The sequence below is a fragment of the Bombina bombina genome, chromosome 9 (genome assembly GCF_027579735.1).
Source record: "Bombina bombina isolate aBomBom1 chromosome 9, aBomBom1.pri, whole genome shotgun sequence".
NCBI classification, from domain to species: Eukaryota; Metazoa; Chordata; class Amphibia; order Anura; family Bombinatoridae; genus Bombina; species Bombina bombina.
Window position 1 is genome coordinate 57,300,182 of NC_069507.1, and position 24,661 is coordinate 57,324,842.

The following is a 24,661-nucleotide window of genomic DNA, read 5'->3' on the forward strand; positions in this document are numbered from 1 at the left end:
ATAACATCTGCTTGTACTCACCTTCTGGGCTTCCACCATATTTCTTGGTATCAGTGGCTGCAAATGTAGTGCGTAAATGAACACTAAAGTCAAAATAAACTTTTATGATCTCAATAGTGCATGCAATTTAAAAAAACACTATGCAATCTACTTCTGTTATCAAATTGCGCAAGTTATTTTTATATGCTTACTATCTAAAGGTAACAACTCATACTGTGCAAGAGTTCACAGTATATAGAGAGCCATTGGGAAAGTTACGTCTGGGATGACGAAACGTGTTTGGCTTTTACTTAGTGCATATTTTGGTCTTATGTATGAATAAAGAAACTTTGCTTTTATCAGAGGACTCAACGTTTTGATTTTGAGTGTGAGGATATTTATATCGTCTTGGCTTCACACAGTATCTAGGTTATATGTGTCTGTGATTGGCTTATGACTATCACATGATCTTACACGTATGCTGTCGGCATTTATCGATGTGCAGCAGACATGATACGCTACATTGTATCACATCCGCTCGCACTATGTTAAATATACCCCTTGGTATTCTTTGTTGAAAAAGCATACCTAGGCAGGCTCAGGAGCAGCATGTACTACTGGGAGCTAGCTGCTGATTGGTGGCTGCACATAAATGCCTCTTGTTAATGGCTCACCAGATATGTTCAGCTAGCTCACAGTAGTGCATTGCTGCTTCTTAAACAAAGGATACTAAGAGAATTAAGCAAATTTTATTAAGGAAGTTGTAAAGTTGTTTAAAATGTTATGCTCTATCTGAATCATGATCGATAAAATTTGGATTTCATATCCCTTTAAGCTTTAATTTTTTAATATATCATGGGCCAGATTACGAGTGGCGCGCTAACAGTTGCATGCAAGCAATATCGGGTTTATCGCAGCTGTTTACACGCGTTGGATGCACCGCTTGTATTAAAAGTTGAAAGTGAACGCGATCACTTGAGCGCAATTGAATTTAGCGCGCATTGGTATAGCGCAATCTCAGAGCTCTGGTTAAATGGTTCAATGCTTTATTCTATCTAGCATTTATATAGGGCCAGATTACAAGTGGAGCGCTGTAATAAGTGCCCGGTATCTAAAAATAATTTTAAAAACAGGGTCACTTTCATTCATAAAACTTTACAAAGACGCTTATTTTTTAAAATACTTACTTTTGCGTTATGCTAAACATAACACCGATCCTCGCCACCCGCAGCTTCTGCTTTCTTTAGCAGATCGATGACGAATATGGCTTGCTCCAATCATTGAGGAACACAACGATTGGAGGAACCCGGATCGTCATCGATCTGCTAATGAAAGCAGAAGCTGCAGGCGGCGAGGATCGGTGTTATGTTTAGCATAACGCAAAGGTAAGTATTTTAAAAAAATAAGCATCTTTGTAAAGTTTTATGAATGAAAGTGCCCCTGTTTTTAAGATTATTTTTAGATACCGGGCACTTTAACCACACTAGAAGTAAGCACATCGGGTTGTGCTCGTATTATGATTTGGAAAGTAAACTGTTTTTAGTGCAAAAAGACAAACTTACACTATCACATGCTCGTTCATGTATTCCCCATAGAAGTCAATAGAGCAAAAAAGTGAGGGAAAAACACCTTACTCTCACGCAAACCCAATTGCATATTCTCATGTGCACTAACCAACATGAAAATATTAATATTTCACATTCCAATATTCTGCACATAGCAGAATATGTTCTATTTAGTCATAATGAATATATATAATGTTTTTTGGTACAAATATATCTAACTATATATACAGGTAAACCCCACTCATACAGCAGGTTAGGGACCGGAGCCCCGCTGTAAAGTGTAAACCGCTTTAAAGTGAAACAAGGCAGTTTTAGTTTTCTTTTCACTTGCCGGTGTGTTTAAAGACTTGAAAACACGTTTGCACTAACATATATTAGCAGTACATTAGTTCTACGTTTAGTTTAACACTAGCACAGCACAGTAACAAATTAGTATTCAATAAATACTGTAACTGTAAAATAGTGACAATTACTGTAGTAAAATTTGCCAGACTATAGCACTGAGACAAAGATTGCACTGTAATGCTGTAAACAGAGTGAACTGCGAATAACAAAATGGTGCCAGTCACTTTTCTCGCAATCTCACGATGATTACAGCACTGTTTCAAAATCCTTGGAGGTTGAACTTCAGCTCCACATAGTGCTGTATTAGCGAAGCGCTGTAAAGTGAGGTATACCTATATATATATATATATATATGTATATACATGATTATATTTAGGTATAGACATATACAGATATATATAGTAATATCTATTTAGAAATACATAGAACATATTCTAATATGTGCAGAACATTGGAATGTGAAATATTTACAGTAAACACATAGGGGTCAATTTATTAATGCGAGGACGGACATGATATGCTGTATCATATCATGTCTGCCGCACATCGATAAATGCCTACAACATACGCTGTCGGCATTTATCATTGCACCAGCAGTTCTTGTGCAATGCTGCCCCTGCAGATTCGTGGCCAATCGACCGCTAGCAGGGAGTGTCAATCATCCGATCGTATCCGATCGGGCTGATTGCTGTCCTCCACCTTAGAGGTGGCGGACGAGTTAAGTAGCAGCTTTCTTAGGACCGCTGCTTCTTAACTTCCGTTTCAGGCGGAACTGAAGCGGAGTGGGTCGGAGGCAGCATCCGCTGCTTCATAATTCGCCCACTAAGTTAAAACATTTATTAAATATGGATATTGCATAAATATGTTTTTTCGTGTTTTCAGCTACTTGACTTCAAAGGGCTCCAATGCACTTATAGATATGTCTTATGTGTGTACATATGTATTTGTGCTTATATGTGTATATATGTCTGTAAATACATATATATAAATACATATGTACAGATATAAAGACATATATATAAATACATATGTACAGATATAAAGACATATATATAAATACATATGTACAGATATAAAGACATATATATAAATACATATGTACAGATATAAAGACATATATATAAATACATATGTACAGATATAAAGACATATATAAATACATATGTACAGATATAAAGACATATATATAAATACATATGTACAGATATAAAGACATATATATAAATACATATGTACAGATATAAAGACATATATATAAATACATATGTACAGATATAAAGACATATATATAAATACATATGTACAGATATAAAGACATATATATAAATACATATGTACAGATATAAAGACATATATATAAATACATATGTACAGATATAAAGACATATATATATATATATATATACTGTACATATACATCTTTAGACATGTATATCTATGTATCTCTATGTTAAAGCCCTTTGCAGCCTTTTGTTTTCTAACACCTGAGACCCTTATAACTTTTGTGTGCATTATTTTTTTAAATAATTTTTATTAGATGGTGGTATTATGAATGTACTTTGTAATGTACTTTTGATGTGTTTTGTGACACTTTTTAGTTTTGCAAAACAGTTAACCAGAGCTCTGAGGACGCGGTATTCATTGTAGCGGAAATTGCGTTTGTGCTCAAGTAGTCGCATTTACTTTTAACTTCTAAGCCCAACGAGCGCAAGCACCTGCGATAAACCCGCTCCACTCGTTATCTGGCCCATAGCATTTAATACAATTTTTTCCTGTTAACATGGGATGAATATAGTGATTGCAAATAGCATAAATAGGTTTAAGCTAAAACTTGATGGATTCTTAAAAAAAAGGAAACAGGCTGTATTAGACTTATTTTAATAACTATTAAGGTATGGAGCCTTCATAACGTAGATCATTTTTAAATTTTAACAGAGATAATTTAAAAACACTGAGCCACACATTAAAATGTAGTGACACGCATTGCATACAGAGATACACATCTTAAAAGCTAAATATCACGAGAACAGAAAAATGCACCTTCATCTTTATCATAGTTCCTGACTGTGTTGGATTTTGCAGGATTGTCAGTGTTAGAGTGAGGTCTGCCTGCTGTCCAAGTCATGGCAAATGTACCCAGAGCCTGCCTGGCTCAGCCCAAAACATACGCTAGTCCCGCCCATAACATAGCACACCCACTTTACACCTGTGCTTCACCCTCCTGTAACAGCCCCGCCCATAACATAGCACACCCACTTTACACCTGTGCTTCACCCTCCTGTAACAGCCCCGCCCATAACATAGCACACCCACTTTACACCTGTGCTTCACCCTCCTGTAACAGCCCCGCCCATAACATAGCACACCCACTTTACACCTGTGCTTCACCCTCCTGTAACAGCCCCGCCCATAACATAGCACACCCACTTTACACCTGTGCTTCACCCTCCTGTAACAGCCCCGCCCATAACATAGCACACCCACTTTACACCTGTGCTTCACCCTCCTGTAACAGCCCCGCCCATAACATAGCACACCCACTTTACACCTGTGCTTCACCCTCCTGTAACAGCCCCGTCCATAACATAGCACACCCACTTTACACCTGTGCTTCACCCTCCTGTAACAGCCCCGCCCATAAAATAGCACACCCACTTTACACCTGTGTTTCACCCTCCTGTAACAGCCCCGCCCATAACATAGCACACCCACTTTACACCTGTGTTTCACCCTCCTGTAACAGCCCCGCCCATAACATAGCACACCCACTTTACACCTGTGCTTCACCCTCCTGTAACAGCCCCGCCCATAACATAGCACAACCACTTTACACCTGTGCTTCACCCTCCTGTAACAGCCCCGCCCATAACATAGCACACCCACTTTACACCTGTGCTTCACCCTCCTGTAACAGCCCCGCCCATAACATAGCACACCCACTTTACACCTGTGCTTCACCCTCCTGTAACAGCCCCGCCCATAACATAGCACACCCACTTTACACCTGTGTTTCACCCTCCTGTAACAACCCCGCCCATAACATAGCACACCCACTTTACACCTGTGCTTCACCCTCCTGTAACAGCCCGCCCATAACATAGCACACCCACTTTACACCTGTGTTTCACCCTCCTGTAACAGCCCCGCCCATAACAATGCACACCCACTTTACACCTGTGCTTCACCCTCCTGTAACAGCCCCGCCCATAACATAGCACACCCACTTTACACCTGTGCTTCACCCTCCTGTAACAACCCCGCCCATAACATAGCACACCCACTTTACACCTGTGTTTCACCCTCCTGTAACAGCCCGCCCATAACATAGCACACCCACTTTACACCTGTGTTTCACCCTCCTGCAACAGCGCCGCCCATAACATAGCACACCCAATTTACACATGTGCTTCACCCTCCTGTAACAGCCCCGCCCATAACATAGCACACCCACTTAACACCTGTGCTTCACCCTCCTGTAACAGCCCCGCCCATAACATAGCACACCCACTTTACACCTGTGTTTCACCCTCCTGTAACAGCCCCGCCCATAAAATAGCACACCCACTTAACACCTGTGCTTCACCCTCCTGTAACAGCCCCGCCCATAACATAGCACACCCACTTTACACCTGTGCTTCACCTTCCTGTAACAGCCCCGCCCATAACATAGCACACCCACTTTACACCTGTGTTTCATCCTCCTGTAACAGCCCGCCCATAACATAGCACACCCACTTTACACCTGTGCTTCACCCTCCTGTAACAGCCCGCCCATAACATAGCACACCCACTTTACACCTGTGCTTCACCCTCCTGTAACAGCCCGCCCATAACATAGCACACCCACTTTACACTTGTGCTTCACCCTCCTGTAACAGCCCCGTCCATAACATAGCACACCCACTTTACACCTGTGCTTCACCCTTCTGTAACTGCCCCGCCCATAACATTGCACACCCACTTTACACCTGTGTTTCACCCTCCTGTAACAGCCCCGCCCATAACATAGCACATCCACTTTACACCTGTGCTTCACCCTCCTGTAACAGCCTCGCCCATAACATAGCACACCCACTTTACACCTGTGCTTCACCCTCCTGTAACAGCCTCGCCCATAACATAGCACACCCACTTTACACCTGTGCTTCACCCTCCTGTAACAGCCCCGCCCATAACATAGCACACCCACTTTACACCTGTGTTTCACCCTCCTGTAACAGCCTGCCCATAACATAGCACTCCCACTTTACACCTGTGCTTCACCCTCCTGTAACAGCCCCGCCCATAACATAGCACACCCACTTTACACCTGTGCTTCACCCTCCTGTAACAGCCCGCCCATAACATAGCACACCCACTTTACACTTGTGCTTCACCCTCCTGTAACAGCCCCGTCCATAACATAGCACACCCACTTTACACCTGTGTTTCATCCTCCTTTAACAGCCCGCCCATAACATAGCACACCCACTTTACACCTGTGCTTCACCCTCCTATAACAGCCCCGCCCATAACATAGCACACCCACTTTACACCTGTGCTTCACCCTCCTGTAACAGCCCCGCCCATAACATAGCACACCCACTTTACACCTGTGTTTCACCCTCCTGTAACAGCCCCGCCCATAAAATAGCACACGCACTTTACACCTGTTCTTCACCCTCCTGTAACAGCCCACCTATAACATAGCACTCCCACTTTACACCTGTGCTTCACCCTCCTGTAACAGCCTGCCCATAACATAGCACTCCCACTTTACACCTGTGCTTCACCCTCCTGTAACAGCCCCGCCCATAACATAGCACTCCCACTTTACACCTGTGCTTCACCCTCCTGTAACAGCCCCGCCCATAACATAGCACTCCCACTTTACACCTGTGCTTCACCCTCCTGTAACATCCCCACCCATATCATAGCACTCCCACTTTACACCTGTGCTTCACCCTCCTGTAACAGCCCCGCCCATAACATAGCACACCCACTTTACACCTGTGCTTCACCCTCCTGTTACAGCCCCGCCCATAACATAGCACACCCACTTTACACCTGTGCTTCACATACATTAGTTATTTTGTACTGTAATTTAACTGTGCTCCTAGATAGACTTAAGTGGATCCTGCAGAATTCTAAACAGTTGCTTGATTAGCTCAGGACGTCATACATATATGTCCCTAATTGGCCACAGCGATGGAGATAAGTTAAACTGTTTTCTTTGTGTGGAGAGTCTCTGGACTATAAAACTAAATCATTTCTGGACTCAAATAGCATATATATATATATATATATATATATATATATATATATATATATATATATATATATATATATATATATATATATTATATAGATAGATAGATAGATAGATAGATAGATAGATAGATAGATAGATAGATAGATGGATGGATAGATACTGTTGATATACATAGGGAAATGGACTTAAATAGTTTTATTTATATATACACACATACATATACATACATACATATATATATATATATATATATATATATATATATATATATATATATATATATATACACACACACAGATGTAGTTCAGCTGATGGTAGCTGTTGTGCTAATAAAACAAATACTTGTCCCTTCTCATATGTTGATCTGGTTGATCCCTCCCTGTGCATATATCAGTATACATTTATTAGTTCATTCAGCATTTTGCGTGCTTTTGCATTTATTTTAGTGTTTTATTTTTGGCTGAGGACGCAATGTGGCGGGGAACAAGCGCTCTCAGCATCGCCCAGTCTATGCGTTTTTGGCTGGTTTTGTTATGTACCTTTTCTGTTTCGTGCCTCGTGTCTGTGGCTCTGGTTTTAAAGTAAAACTGGTTTGCAGCTTCTTGTAATGATTTTCTGTTTTGTTTTTTCGTTTTCATGCTAACATCAGTATAACTTTGATCACATTGACCTGTGATACTGAATCTTTTTTTTTAAAGAAAGCTAATACTTAGACGCCCCCAGCTCCTTTTTGTCTGTCAGCATGATTGGCTGTTCAGACAAGAGAGATACAATTCAAAAGCCAAAACCCAAGACTCTATATGCCTTCCAGCTTTTTCCTCATCGTTGTTTTTCATTTTTTCCTCCTCTAGAGTGATCACGCTCTTGGGTTATTGAAGACCAGATAGATTCTTATTTTTCTAAGGGCAGCAAGAGGTTTAGTAGCATTTGTTTTGGCAAGCCCCTTACATACACAGATACTGGGAGCATGTGAAACCATTTGGCCTTCCTTTAAAGATTCCCAACCTCTTTGATATTGGGATATTTACATATTAAGACACTCTTACACTCATGTCTAGGATTTGTGGTGTCCGTGTAATCTGTTATAAGTTTGTCCAGATATTCAGGAGATGTCCAGGCTGCAGTAGGGGAGATGTAAGTGTTGTACAGATCAGATGTTTGAAGGAAATAGATATTACTTTTAAAAAGATGTAAAGGAGCAATATTAAAATGTTGTACTGTGCTATAGTCTTTTTTTGTAGTTGCACTATTGTTTAACATCACTACGTATTGAATCTCTACAAAGACCGTAGCTTCAGACTAGCAATGCACTACTAAAGCAGACTATGTCACCTAAGCCAATCAGGAATGGCATATGTGTATAGCTACCAAACGTTAGCCTTTGTTCAGCTTAGAATGTGCAGTGTATTGCTGATTAGGTAGGTTGGAGGAGTAATTCTGTTAATAATGAAATACTCTAGCACATTAGATTATGTTATTGTTAACCCTTTATGTCCCTTTAATATGTAAATGTATGAGCAGTTTTATTGTTCTGAATCTAATAGGTAGATTTTAATACAGTTGGTTACATTGTAATGCAGTGGCACTATTCTCTGTTTATATTTGGCACACACTGTATGCATTATTAATATGATACATCGGGTAATTTAATATATATATATATATATATACATGGACTATTTGAGGAACAGGTCCTCACACTTTCCACAGTGTAACAGTTTCGGGGATATAATACCTAAGAATTACATTACACAATTTCTTCTTTAATGGACACATACGTTAATTACTGAACAGTGGCAAATTGATATAATATATCTGTGGTTGTAGAACTGTAACACAAAATGACAATATTAAGGAACTATGTCCTGTGCATGTACTTTTGAGATTTCTAGCCATCCAAAAAGTTAGATCATTTCTTGGTCAATAGTTTCCCAAGCACAACCCAGTCAATTATAGAAGATCCATGTTTCTCTGGTTAGATGACAATACTTACTTGTTCTGTGTGATTTATAGTGAACGACTCAAACGTTCAGTTCTTGGATCAAGACGATGATGATGACCCAGACACAGAGCTCTACTTAACCCAACCGTTTGCCTGTGGTACCGCATTTGCCGTTAGCGTGCTGGACTCCCTCATGAGTGCGGTAAGTGAGCATGTTATAGACTTCAGGAATATTACCTCTGTGACAAAGAGAACAAGCAAGAGCCAAGAAGATTTTCTTTTCAGTACACTTAATTTTCTAAAAGGAATTCTTTAAAAAAAAAAAAAAAAACTGACAACTACTTGATTCGCTCATTTTCATAGCTAATATAATGGTTTATTTACCGCTGTAGCGATCATGTCCACCGCACATTGCTAAATGCCGATGGCATACGCTGTTGGCATTAATCATTGCACAAGTATTTCACAATAAATGCTTGTTCAATGCCACCCCCTGCACATTCGCGGCCAATCGGCCACTAGCAGGGCGTGTCAATCATCCTGATCCTATCCAATCAGGCAGATTGCTGTCCGCCGCCTCAGAGGTGGCGGACAAGTTAAGGAGCAGCGGTCTTAAGACCGCTGCTTCTTAACTCCTGCTTCCGGGGAGCCTGAAGGCTCACGCGGAAACAGATGCATTGGGGCCGATTCACGGCTTGATAAATCGGCCCCACAGTGTGAACTTAGTTAAGCTTCCTATTTTATTTTACTTAAAGGGACATTTCAAAACAAATATTAAATGCATGACATTTTTGTATTAGTGACTATAGAAAGTTAAATTCATAGGTAAAGTCCCACAAGGGAGCCACAAGCATTGCAGTGCATGGCTAATGATAGGCAGCTACATGCAAGTGCCGCTCCTGATTGGTTCACCAGCCGTGTTCTACTTAAGAGCTCAAATACTTGTAAGTCCCAAGTAGGACATTACCTATTAAGCTTGATAACTATGGAAATAAGCTTGTTGTAGTAATGATACAAATTAAAGCATTTCAATTCTATCATCTTTATTTTCTATTCTATGATTTACTTTTTGAGCTTTGTATAACACCTACCCCTCCCCTATCTTGGATAGTATTCCAGTCTCATATACAGTAGATAGATAGATAGATAGATAGATAGATAGATAGATAGATAGATAGATAGATAGATGCCTAACGGATAGATAAGTTTATACTAGATGGAAAGACAGATAGCTAGATAGATAGATAGATAGATAGATAGATAGATAGATAGGTGCTATATAGATAGATAGATAGATAGATAGGTGCTATATATATAGATAGATAGATAGATAGATAGATAGATAGATAGATAGATGCTAGACAGACATATAGATAGACAAACAGATAGATAGATAGATAGATAGATAGATAGATAGATAGATAGATAAATAGATTAATTGATAGATATATATAGATGATAGGCAGACATAAATAGACAGACAGACAGATTGATACTAGATAGATAGATAGATAGATAGATTGACACTAGATAGATAGTTAGATAGATAGATATAGATAGATAGATAGATAGATAGATAGATAGATAGATAAATAGATTAATTGATAGAGATATATAGATGATAGGCAGACATATAAATAGACACAGACAGATTGATACTACATAGATAGATAGATAGATAGATAGATAGATAGATAGATAGATAGATAGATTGACACTAGATAGATAGATAGATAGATAGATAGATAGATACTAGATAGATAGTTAGACAGATACCTATTCACTATTTTTTGTAAAATCTCAGAATTTGAATCAGGCTTTGAAAACTACCATTGGTGTTTAGAATGTTGATGGTAAGAAGGAGTCAGAGGTAGAATCTAATGCCTCTGTTAAGCTGAAGTGCAGACTTCTAATGAAGTCGTCACCAGTCTGTTATGACATTAATATTTAAAGTGCCATTGTGGGTCTGGCCATGCAGGCGCTGTCAGAATGTCAGAGAGGACAGGAATTTGTAAGCAGAGACCCGGCTTCCCTTATACCCTAGAGTTTTTTAAAAGGACACAGCCCATCTACCATTTAACTGAATGTTTAATTGATACATGTTGCTGTCACAGCAGCTGAAAGAGAGTTCAGAGTCACCCAGGACCTGAGTCCAGCAAGGGATAATCAGCTGTGACATTTGCAACACAAAAGCTGGCTCCCAAACCGATCCATGTCATGTCTGAAAAGGCAATCAAGCTTTCAGTGCACGCAGGATCCTACAATTACATGTTCTAATGCCCCCTTATTAGATGTTGCATTAGAACTACTCTTGCTTTACCCCCATTAATAGGAGAAGAAAGAGCAGTCACTTTAGGATTCTGGGTGTGATACTCTGCAGCTTGTTCCTTACACTGAGTAAGAATCTGCAGGTAAAGCACAATATCTCACTGTTATAGGGGGGGTTATATTTTAGACGCTAGAGCTAGACAATAGTTATCATTAGAACTTATAAGTGAGGATGTTATACTTCAGAATTTTAAAATCTTTTTTTTTTTGTGATCTGGTCCTGATGAGAAGCAAACAGGCCGGGATTTCACAATATGTCTGTTTGCCTAAGCAAATTAATTGGGGCCCATTTATTATGTGCGAGCGGACATAATACAATGTAGTGTATCATGTCCGCCGCACATCGATAAATGCCGACAGCATACGCTGTCTGCATTTATCATTGTACAAGCAGTTCACCAGAACTGCTTGTGCAATGCCGTCCCCTGCAGATTCGTGGCCAATCGGCCACTAGCAGGGGGTGTTAATCAGCCGGATTATATATGATCAGGTGGATTGATGTCCGAAGCCTCAGAGCAGGCGGATCAGTTATGTAGCAGCGGTCTTTAGATCACTGCTTCATAACTACTGCCTGAAGGCTCGCGCGGAAACAGGGGCATCAAGCTTGATAATTTGGCCCCATTTCGATCTGATAAATTTACCGGTGCTCAAGCACACAGCCATATAACCTGGTCTGGTCTTAGCATCCTTCAATAAATAAAGATGTAACAATTAGATGCAGAACAGGAATTGAGAACCTAAGTATTATCTTGTAGTATAACAAGGTTTCTGTTGCTGAACAGTTGGTAATCTCACAATGTACACTTTTGTTTGCTTCAGGTAAGAAATTAACAACATTCGCAGGGAGAACTGTGATACAAAGTAGGGGCTAGATTAAAGGTGGAGCTCAAATCTCTGTTGGCTTGCGTTGGGGCAAAAATGCACCTTTTCAGGCACACATTAATAACCTTAATATTACAAGTTGGAAGTAAATGTCATGGCGAGAGCACAATTGCATTTTAGGCGCAAGTACACACTGTGACCTCAGACCTCTGGTTAAATTACAAAACATATGCACATATCAACACATAAATATATATGTAAACTTTTATATATATATATATATATATATATATATATATATATATATATATATTAATGTGTTGTTGCTATCGGAGTTGTGCGAGCTGTGGCTGTTAATTTTTTCGACATGAAAACAAGACTCCGGTAAAGTCTATGGAGAAATGCGATTATACAATAACAAGTTGCGCGTTGCCCCTTTTTGAGCACGAGGATGTGACAGCGAAGTCGCATTCTTTTTACTTTTAACTTGCGTGCACACATTAACGCGCATGTTAAAAGATTCATGCTTCAACTGTAATATAGTCCTAAGTGGGCAGAAATGTGGGGTTATGTATTTTTCTTTAAAGGCCAATAAAAAGTGTTCCATGGTTCAACTATTATCGCAGTTCTACCTGTCTGTCTATACAAGAAAGGGACAGTATAATCAAAATTAAACTTTTTTAAACAACTTAAACTGTTATCAATTTTAGTTTGTTCTCTTGGTTTCCTTTTTGAAGAGTAGACTTTTTTTTTTTTTGCACTGCTGGGAGCTAACTGAACGCATCATGTGACCCATTGACAAGAGGCATATGTGTGTAGCCACCAATCAGCAGCTAGCTCCAAGTAGTACATTGCTTCTCCTTGGCCTACCTAGGTATGCTTTTTAACAAAGGATACCAAGAGAACAAAGCTAATTTTATTAACAGAATATGTTTTATTTATTCATAAATACATATTTCTACATATATCTGATGGTATTTTGCTAAAATAAATATCTATGCTTATCTAAATACATGATTATATATAGGTAAAGATATATATATATATATATATATATATATATATATTTCTTTTACAAAGATATGACGAGTCCACGGATTTCATCCTTACTTGTGGGATATTATCCTCCTGCTAACAGGAAGTGGCAAAGAGCACCACAGCAGAGCTGTATATATAGCTCCTCCCTTCCCTCCCACACCAGTCATTCTCTTTGCCTGTGTTATACTAGGAAGAGTTAAAGTGAGGTGTTAGTTTTAGTTTCTTCAATCAAGAAGCTTTTTATTTTTAAATGGTACCGGTGTGTACTATTTTCCTCAGGGAGATATGGAAGAAGATTTCTGCCCTGAGGTTGATGATCTTAGCAGTCGTAACTAAGATCCATGTTGGTTCCCACAGAGTGCTGAAGGTAGTGCAAGAGAAATCTTCAGTGTGGAGAACGGTTGCATGCTACAAGCATTGAGGTATGTTCAGTCTTTTATTTCTGAGGAGACCTGTTATATCACAATTGGCTGGCATTTTATTCCCTGCAAGGGAAGGGGTAAGAAGTAGACCTGTACACAAAGGGTGTTACTTAAAATCCTGTGTTTAACGTTTTTTATTGACATAGTTCTGGGCTGAAGTGTTATAAAAAGGGACACTGGGAGAGGCAGCTTATCGTTTTATTTGAGACACAAATATCAGTATGGCTGCAGCATTACTGTGCTGTTTTTTTGAGGGGACCACATGGTTTTTCTTTCTAACCGCTTTCCATGCGGTATTACAGTAAAGGCCATACCCTTCCTCAGGATAAGTCTGTTAAAATGAGGGGTAAACAAAATAACTTTCGTTCCTTTCGAAACTTTAAAGCAGGACCCTCTGCTTCCTCTGCCTCCACAAAGCAGGAAGGGAATTTTGCCCAATCTAAGTCAGTCTGGAGACCCAACCAGACTTGGAATAAAGGTAAACAATCCAAGAAACCCGCTTCTGCTACCAAGACAGCATGAAGGGGTGGCCCCCGATCCGGGACCGGATCTAGTAGGGGCCAGACTTTCTTTCTTTGCTCAGGCTTGGGCAAGGGATGTTCAGGACCCCTGGGCACTGGAAATCGTGACTCACGGGTATCAACTGGAATTCAAGGATTTTCTTCCAAGAGGGAGATTTCATCTTTCACGATTATCTATAGACCAGATAAAAAGAGAGGCGTTCTTACGCTGTGTAAAAGACCTCTCTACCATGGGAGTAATTTGTCCCGTTCCAAAACAAGAACAGGGACAGGGGTTTTACTCAAATCTTTTCGTGGTTCCCAAAAAAGAGGGAACTTTCAGACCCATTTTAGATCTCAAGTGTCTAAACAAGTTTCTCAGAGTCCTATCGTTCAAGATGGAGACTATACGAACTATCTTACCAATGATCCAGGAGGGTCAATATATGACTACCGTGGACTTCAAGGATGCTTACCTTCATATCCCTATCCACAAGGATCATCATCAGCTTCTAAGATTTGCCTTCCTGGACAAACATTATCAGTTTGTGGCTCTTCCCTTCGGGTTAGCCACAGCACCCAGAATCTTCACAAAGGTTCTAGGGTCTCTTCTAGCGGTTCTCAGACCACGGGGCATAGCAGTGGCGCCTTATCTGGACGATATTCTGATTCAGGCGTCAACTTATCAATTGACAAAATCTCACACGGACATAGTATTGTCTTTCCTGAGAACTCACGGTTGGAAAGTGAACATAGAAAAGAGTTCATTAGTTCCACGGACAAGGGTTCCCTTCTTGGGGACTCTTATAGACTCGGTAGACATGAAAATATTTCTGACGGAGGTCAGAAAAACAAAGATTCTGAATACTTGCCGAGCACTTCAGTCCATTCATCGGCCTTCAGTGGCTCAGTGCATGGAGGTCATTGGATTAATGGTAGCGGCAATGGATATCATTCCGTTTGCCCGCTTTCATCTCAGACCACTGCAGCTGTGCATGCTCGCACAGTGGAATGGGGACTATGCAAATGTATCTCCTCAGATAAATCTGGATCAAGAGACCAGAGACTTTCTTCTTTGGTGGTTGTCCCTGGATCATCTGTCCCAGGGGACATGTTTCCGCAGACCCTCGTGGGTGATAGTGACAACGGACGCCTGTCTTCTGGGCTGGGGTGCAGTCTGGAATTCCCTGAAGGCTCAGGGTGTTTGGACTCATGTAGAGTCTCTACTTCCAATCAATATACTGGAACTGAGAGCAATCTTCAATGCGCTTCAGGCATGGCCTCAGTTGGCTTCGGCCAAATTCATCAGATTCCAGTCAGACAACATCACAACTGTGGCCTATATCAATCATCTGGGGGAACGAGGAGTTCCTTACCGATGATAGAAGTATCCAAGATAATCCGATGGGCGGAGGCCCATTCTTGTTATCTGTCGGCAATCTACATCCCAGGAGTAGAAAACTGGGAAGCGGATTTTCTAAGTCGGCAGACTTTTCATCCGGGGGAGTGGGAACTCCATCCGGAGGTGTTTGCTTCATTGATTCGCCAATGGGGCATACCAGAACTGGATTTGATGGCATCTCGTCAGAATGCCAAACTTCCACGTTACGTATCCAGGTCGAGGGATCCACAGGCCGAACTGATAGATGCCCTGGCAGTGCCTTGGTCGTTCAGCCTAGCTTATGTGTTTCCACCGTTTCCTCTCCTTCCACGCATGATTGCTCGAATCAAACAGGAGACCTTCAGTAATCCTGATAGCGCCTGCGTGGCCACGCAGGACTTGGTATGCGGATCTAGTGGACATGTCCTCTCTACCACAGTGGAAACTTCCTTTGAGACAGGACCTTCTCATTTAAGGTCCGTTCCAACATCCAAATCTAAATTCTCTGCAGCTGACTGCTTGGAGATTGAACGCTTGATTCTATCTAAGCGAGGATTCTCTGATTCGGTCATTGATACTTTGATACAGGCTCGAAAGCCTGTCACTAGAAAAATCTATCATAAGATATGGCGTAAATATCTTTATTGGTGTGAATCCAAGGGTTACTCATGGAGTAAAATTAGGATTCCCAGGATTCTGTCTTTTCTCCAAGAAAGGGTTATCAACAAGTTCCTTAAAGGGACAAATTTCTGCTTTGTCAATTTTGCTTCACAAACGTTTGGCAGATGCGCCAGATGTTCAGTCATTTTGTCATGCTCTAACTAGAATTAAGCCTGTATTTAGACCAATTACTCCTCCCTGGAGTTTGAACTTAGTTCTTCGAGTTCTTCAAGGGGTTCCGTTTGAACCCATTCATTCCATAGATATTAAAATGTTATCTTGGAAAGTTCTGTTTTTAGTTGCTATTTCTTTGGCTCGAAGAGTTTCTGAGCTTTCAGCGTTACAATGTGATTCGCCTTATCTTATATTTCATTCTGATAAGGTGGTGTTTCGTACCAAGCCTGGATTTCTTCCTAAGGTTGTTTCAAATAAGAATATTAATCAGGAAATTGTTGTTCCTTCTTTGTGTCCTAATCCTTCTTCTAAGAAGGAGCGTCTGTTACATAACCTGGATGTGGTCTGTGCATCGAAGTTTTACTTGCAGGCGACTAAGGATTTCCGTCAATCATCCTCATTATTCATTGTTTATTCTGGAAAGCGTAGGGGTCAGAAAGCTACGGCTACCTCTCTTTCTTTTTGGCTGAGGAGTATCATCCGCCTGGCATATGAGACTGCTGGACAGCAGCCTCCTGAAAGAATTACGGCTCACTCTACTAGGGCCTTTAAAAATGATGCTTCTGTTGAACAGATTTGTAAGGCTGCGACTTGGTCGTCCCTTCGTACTTTTTCCAAATTTTCCAAATTTGATACTTTTGCTTCAAGCAGTGGTGCCTTCCGTTTAGGTCTCTGTCTTGTCCCTCCCGTTTTATCCGTGTCCTATATATACAGCTCTGCTGTGGTGCTCTTTGCCACTTCCTGTTAGCAGGAGGATAATATCCCACAAGTAAGGATGAAATCCGTGGACTAGTCATATCGTAAAAGAAATTAATTTATCAGGTAAGCATAAATTTACTTATAAACAGTATAAAGGAAAAATACGTAGAACATACGAACATATTCCCCCATGTGCAGAACATTAAAATGTGAAATATTTATAGTAAATACACAGTATAGCATTTTATTAAATATGAATATTGCATAAATATGCTTTTTCATATTTTTATCTACTTAACTGCAAAGGGTTCCAATGCACATATATATATATATATATATATATATATATATATATATATATATATATATATATGAATACATATGTATTTATGTGTTTATATGTGTGTATGTGTATATATATTGCATCTGTAAATACAAATATACACATATAAATACATATGTACACACATATATACATACAGTATATACATATCTTTAGAGATGCATATGTATGTGTCTCAATGTCTCAATGTTAAAGCACTTTTTTTTAATTAGATAATATCATTATGGGTGTAACTGTACTTTGTAATGTATTTTTGATGTGTTTTGTGAAACTTTTTTGTTTCGTGAAACAGTTAACCAGAGCCCTGAGGACGTGGCAATCGTAGCTTAAATCGCGATTGCGATCACGTGTTCGTGTTTAATACAATGCGCACAAACAGCCGCAATAAACCCCTTTCGCTTATGCCTAACTGTTAACGCTCCATTTGTAAACTGAAGTAAATCAGCTGACGTTCAGTCTGTAAAGGAGTGATACTCACCTCTACATGTATTTAATGCAGATCTTCTGCAATACTTTACAGTTAGTGCCTTGTAACACGTGCGTTTCTTGCATAGAAAGGGAAAAAATCTTTAGCGTCTAGAAAAAAACAAAACTTATCTTATCTTTTGGAGACCATCAGTATATTTATTTTGAACAGTGTTAGTAAACCTACAATTATTTAGTAATCCTCAACTAGTGCCCAGGTGTAATGAAACATTTTCAATAATCATTCATTTTAAAAGGATGCTTAAACATTTAAGTTTATAAATTTAAATGTTGTGCTTTTATCTGCAATGTCTCATTATTTTTTACACATATTACTGGTGCCAATGTATTTTTTTCTCTTCCAGACATATTTTAATGATAACATCTTAACCCTAATCAGAACGCTGGTGACAGGAGGAGCGACGCCAGAGCTTGAATCTCTCATTGCAGAAGAGAATGCCTTGCGCGGTGGCTATAGCACCCCACAAACTCTGGCAAATAGGGACCGCTGCCGGGTAGCTCAGCTAGCCCTGTATGATGGCCCATTTGCTGATTTAGGGGTAAGTATGTATAGGTAGTAGAAGACCCAGCATTTGTTGCATTATAAAGGACACTTTAGAATGCTTGAGAACAGGGACGGACTGGGACCAAAAATAGGCCCAGGCATTTTAAAGGGACAGTCAAGTAGGTAGGGCATGTAATTTTAAACAACTTTCCAATTTACTTTTATTGCCTATTTTCCTTTGTTCTCTTGGTATTCTTAGTTGAAAGCTAAACCTAGGAGGCTCATATGCTAATTTCTTAGACCTTGAAGGCCGCCTCTTAACTGAATGCATTTTGACAGTTTTTTACCACTAGAGGGCATTAGATCATGTGTGTCATATAGATAACATTGAATTGTGCTCACACGTGAAGTTACCTAAGAGTGAGCACTGATTGACTAGAATGCAGGTCTGTCAAAAGACCTGAAAAAAGGGGGCAGTTTGCAGAGGCTTGGATACAAGGTAATTACAGATGTAAAACTTGTATTATTATAACTGTGTTTGTTATGCAAAACTGGGGAATAGGTAATAAAGGAATTATCTATCTTTTTAAACAACAAAATTCTGGTGTTGACTGTCCCTTTAAGGCAGAGCAGCCTACCCCCTCCCCTATTTGTTATTTAACCATAGCTTAAAACTGACTAGGGATTGATTTACAAAAAAGGTTTGTAACACCCTTCTTTTACTGTTATTTTGTGATTTGATTGTCAATAAATAGTAAAAAGGGAAAACTTCACATTTAAATAAAGAGTAAACACTTATTGCTCATTAGCCTGTGTAGTTACAATCACTTAAAATAGCAGCCACCTGAGCACTTCATCACATATTAGCTGCACTATCAGAGAGAAATAACACACAAAGACTTCCACAGTCAGTCAGCACCGACATGCACAGACAAAGCACCCCAGATATCCACAATCACACAAAACAGGCACCCACAGGCATCAAAAGGCATCATCAAGAGGAGTTGCTTCTCTGTGACTGACTTAAAGACACAGCAAGGCAGTGAGAGGCATGGCCCTACATCATGTACAAATAATAATGCTGGTGACTGGGTGAGGCTAAGGCAACCAGGACTGGCCTACAACTGGCCCTGCCCACTGGGCAAATGCCCTGTATGCCCTATGGCCAGTCCGGGCCTGCTTGAGAACATTGCTTTATATCTGGCTCCTTAAAGAGGGGCCAGATATATAACAAATCTCTTGTGCATTTTATCACTACTTAAACACTACTTAAAATATTTTTGCTCAGAGGGAGCAAAAAAAAAGAGAGAAAAAATAGAAAGAAAAAAAAAAGTATAAATTTATATAAAACGTGAATACAAAATTAAAAGTAAAATTCCCCCCTGAAATTAAAATTAAATAAAATAATGAATTATATAGCACATCTGCACATCCACAAAATGGCATTATGGGTAAGGATGTGCAAATCAGGATTACAGAGACTCACCTTTTTGTTTTTAAATTCCATTTAAAATGATTACTCCCTTGTGCCATATTTATGAATTATTTTGAATAAACTACAAGAAATGCATCTTTTTGTACAACTCTTCCTGGGAACCAATTACTCACCAACAAATACACACTCAAATTTGTGTGTATGTGTGGGGAGGGAGGATAAACCTCACTAGCATTTTGTTTCAGGGTAGGAACATCCACACTTTTCGCAATTTCAATTTGAATGTAATATATAAGCAGGTCAAATTTTATCATCATCCCTTTTGCATAAATATATTTTTCACCTTTTCTGTCTAGTAGCTTAGGGCTTGATTATAAGTGGAGCGCTATTTATCGCTCGCGCTAACCACTCTTGACTTCAGCTTTTTGTCAGGTAACATATTACAGGTTGAAAGTAACTTATTTTTCGCTTGTGTACTATCAACGTACACAAAAAGCCAAAGTTAGAACATTGCGACCGCGTTACCATACTCCCCCATAGACTTCAATTGAACACGTAAAGCACCATCTTTGGGGTTTAGTGGTAGGCTTTTTTTGGGTGGTTTTTTTTTTTTTAGAACAGGATTTTTTTAGTTTCTTTTTGGCCAGCAAAAGAGCTTTAGGACAATGCCCTACCAAAGGCCTTCAGGGCAATTTTTAGAGTAGTTTTTTTTAGATAGGTTTTTTTTTTTTTTACTTTAGGGGGGTTAGCTGGTTAGAGGGTTTGAGGTTAGTGGGTACTTTGCGATGGGGGTTGTAGCGGTTAAGGAGTTAATAGTGTAGAGGGGTACTTTGCGATGTAAGGGTGTGGCAATTTAGGGGTTAACAGCATAGCGGGTATTTTGCGATGTTGGGGTGTTGGTTTAGGGGTTAATAGTGTAGTGGAGTACTTTGTGGTGGGCTATGTGACTTTTTAGGGGTTAATAGTGTAGTTTAGCGCAACTTTTTCTCCTAGCCAAACTCGTTACACAAGATCTTTTCACAAGTGACGTAAAAAGTTTGAGCGTTAAATGCAATTGCGTTTGAGCGATTGCATTTACTTGTAATACGAGCACATATTGCTGCTCAATGCCACCCATTGAAAATATGGGGAGCATAAATAACAGTGAGTTTGCGCAAACAAATTCACAGAAATGTAAACAGTGCGCCACTTATAATATAGATTTGAGCGTAAAAAACACATCAATCCCGCGACCGCGTTTACACTTGTAATCTGGCTCTTAGACTTCAGATACCATACCAAATGACAGGGTAGGTGTTTCTCTCTTTGTCTCATAGAGCCACTAAAGTCAGCGGATTCAGCTGCCCACAGCACAGCGCTCTACCAATGAGGTGACATTTCCACCTCTGAACCAATAGCCGTGCTAGGATGTCAGATGACACACGTGGCTATTTTTTTAGAGTTCGTGGGTGGCCAGAACCGCTGACTTAATGCTTGGATTTACCATCACTTTAAATGCCAAAAAAATAAGCAATAGCTAATTAACGAATATCAGTAGCTTATGACATCTCAATAAAGATTATCTTGGATGCCAAAGTTCCCTCTAATATTGGCAAGCTGTGCGTGCAAAAGTATGTTTCTCTGCAACTTTAGAAGAACAGTTGGCTTGCAAATATAATACAATAACCAAAAAATGTACAACAATTCAAACACATTAATTGTGCTGACAGTATAGACTGTTTAAAATGATTTGGTTTTAAAAATGGTTATTAAAATAATATGTTGTTAAATTAATAGCGTTTAAAAGTACGAGCAACACGTGCAATGCTATATAGGTAGCATAGATAGAGAGAACCAATGTCACAAATGGTTTCACGACGTGCACAGTACATTTCAGTCTAGATAAAAACTTCCTCTTGCGATTTCATACACAGCGGTCATTTTCTTAGCTTACCTGTTTCTAAATGTTACACTTATTTTATAATTTCTTGTAGACCACAAGAATAGGTTTTTGTGACAGGCGATAATTGAGGCAGAAAGACTTGTTCTGCCGACCATGAGCAAGTTTTAGGCTGTGGCTGAAGGCAGAAATACTAATTCTAGTGTAAAAATGAAATGCTCTGTTTTATTAAGAGTATTTTATTTTTGAATGGGTGCTTTTTTTCCTCTTATGTGTTTAATCCCTGCAAAAATGTTAAAGACATACAGTTACACAGCCAGGTGCAATAAATTACCACTCCAGAGCAGCGCACATTTAGTGATCTAATCAGGAGCAGAATATATATATATCCACAAATCAGCAGCTGTGTCCTCCTAAGCAAGGAACAGGTGCATGATGGGTACTTTAATGAGTTAAATAGGGAGGAGATGTGTTTTTTTTTTTTTTATTTTTTTTTATTAAACACTTAAACATAATGTCTGCTGCAATACAGAGGCTTATTTTGACTCTAAGTTTGTGATTTAATCTGAAATAAAACTATTTTTATTATGTCAATATGATTGCGGGGCAAAAATGCTTCAAATGATAACACATATTTTTAGAAGGATGGTTAATAATTGCTTAAATGTTTATTTTGCCCCATCAGATGTCAACCAATAAAAAGGTATGAAAAGCTGCCTAAAACATGTATATATTTGATGTCAAAGGGTTATTAGTCTTAGTCAGTGTTTAACCTCTTCTCCTTCCTTCAGGACGGTGGCTGCTATGGAGATCTGTACTGTAAAGCCTTGAAAACGTACAATATGTTGTGCTTTGGGATATACCGACTCCGAGATGCACACATGAGCACACCCAGCCAGTGTACCAAAAGGTGAGGTTAATGCACTTTACACTAGCCTTGTTGTCTGCACACATAAAGGGACAGTATACTGTAATAAAAAAAAATCCCTTAAAGCGAATGTAAAGTTACCCCATTGTATAGACTTTTAAAAATGAGCTATAGTTTGTCATGACATTTTTTATATTTATTTATTTTCGCTAATTTTTACCTTTTTTACAGCTCCGTTGATAAGCGCAGCTCTCCTGCTCCCCATCTTGTCTAATTGCTTTAATTGATTCATAAAACAACTAATCCTTGTTTCCTCCCAGCCGTGATGTTTATGCAAAGGGACTGAACGCCCCGGGGGGGGAAACAAGGATTAGTTGTTTTATGAATCGTCATCTGTCAATCAATTAGACAAGATGGCGGGCAGGAGTGCTTTGCCTATCGGCGAAGCTGTAAATATGGAAAAAGTAGCGAAAATAAATATAAACAATTTCATGACTTAAACTATAGCTCATTTTTAAAAGTCTATACAATGCTGTGAGGCGCTTGGGATAACTTTACATTCCAATTACTTCTTTATATGAGGAGAGTCCACGGCTTCATTCCTTACTTGTGGGAAATACAGAACCTGGCCACCAGGAGGAGGCAAAGACACCCCAGCCAAAGGCTTAAATACCTCCCCCACTTCCCTCACCCCCAGTCATTCTTTGCCTTTCATCACAGGAGGTTTGCAGAGAAGTGTCAGAAGATTTCGGACTAGTTCCTTATGGAGGGTAGTACCCTTCGAGATGGGACTGGAGTTTTAAGCAGTCTTGTCAGCCTCTCAGTGAGAGCATTGACGAAAGTTAGAGTCTAGAGATGCAGCTCCTGTAAGCAATCAGCGTTGACGAGTTTCGCTATCTGCTTTCTTCACTCAAGTCCATGTCAGAAGCGCTGCTACAATCTGTCAAACTTGAAGGACCGTGTCACTGTTCCACGGCTAGATTCCGGTAAGTTTGTTTCATTATTTTACACACATGTTAACGATAGAAGACAGGGTCACAGTGGGACTCCTTTATCTTTATGCAATCAAAGGTTAATATCTCCTGAGGGGGATTATTAAACAGTTTTTTTTTTTTTAATCATATTTGTTATGTGATTTCGACTGCTTATATGTAAGAACATTTGGGCTCTTAGGCTGATAAGGAGCGTACAGGTTATTTTCATTTTGAGAGCTGCACAGTTTCTTTAGCAGGGCCAGGTCCTGCATGAGCACCATGTGACCGGGAGTGGTCACGTTTTTTTCCCTGCTTCCAATTCCTGACCGGGTGTTTCTGCGGAGAGGAGCATCTTCTCTATCTGTCTGGGTCATAGGAGGTGGTGAGTGCCCCAGCCATTGGGGGTATCAGGTGCCAGTTGTTTTTTCCTTTTCTATTATTTGATAGAGACGAGTTATTGAGGATTCTGATATTTTAGAGGGGGATCCCTCCGATACAGAATTTGATACCTGTGTATATTGTGAGGAGGACCGGGTAATCCAGCCCTCTCAATTATGTTCCATATGCCGCTATCGGGTGTTCTCATCAACCAATGTTGAGATGTTAGAGACCACTGAACATCCACCTCTGAGGATTCTTCATCCAGTGAGGTGTGTTTCCTAGATTCTGTTCCTACATATGCATTTTTCCCGAGCTCCGATTCTCCTTCGCCTGTAAGGGGTTTGTTTCCACCAGAGGTTACTACGCAGTTCCACATGACCATCTCTGCGGCTTTAGCGATGTTACCTATTCCTTCTACGCGTAAGCAAAGGAGTAATTCAGGTTCTCATGCCCCTGGACTTTAGTGTAAAATAACTATTGTGTCCAATCAGTCCTCTGGGGATACGGTTCCCTCTGAGGCCTCAGAAGGAGAACCTCCAGGGTCGGAGTCTGCTTACTTGGGTCCTCCGACTGCAGAGGGCTTAGCATTTAGATTTAGATTGGCACGCCTGCGTTTACTCCTGAGAGAGGTTTTGGTGATGTTAGAGGTTCCCAGTACTGATTCGTCAGATCCTCTAAATCTGATAACAATCTTAACTAGACGAG

At 39.8% G+C, this 24,661-nt stretch overlaps 1 protein-coding gene across 9 annotated transcripts in view; it reads left to right on the forward strand.

Moving 5' to 3' along the window:
* The window catches only part of KCNMA1 (potassium calcium-activated channel subfamily M alpha 1), a 940,359-nt gene that overhangs the window by 878,291 nt on the left and 37,407 nt on the right, over window positions 1-24,661 (forward strand). For all 9 annotated transcript variants that reach the window (XM_053692132.1, XM_053692131.1, XM_053692126.1 and 6 more), the window contains 3 exons: window positions 9,154-9,284; window positions 18,280-18,474; window positions 22,525-22,643. In XM_053692132.1, the coding sequence (XP_053548107.1) occupies window positions 9,154-9,284; window positions 18,280-18,474; window positions 22,525-22,643 (445 nt within the window). The remainder of the gene's footprint in view (window positions 1-9,153; window positions 9,285-18,279; window positions 18,475-22,524; window positions 22,644-24,661) is intronic.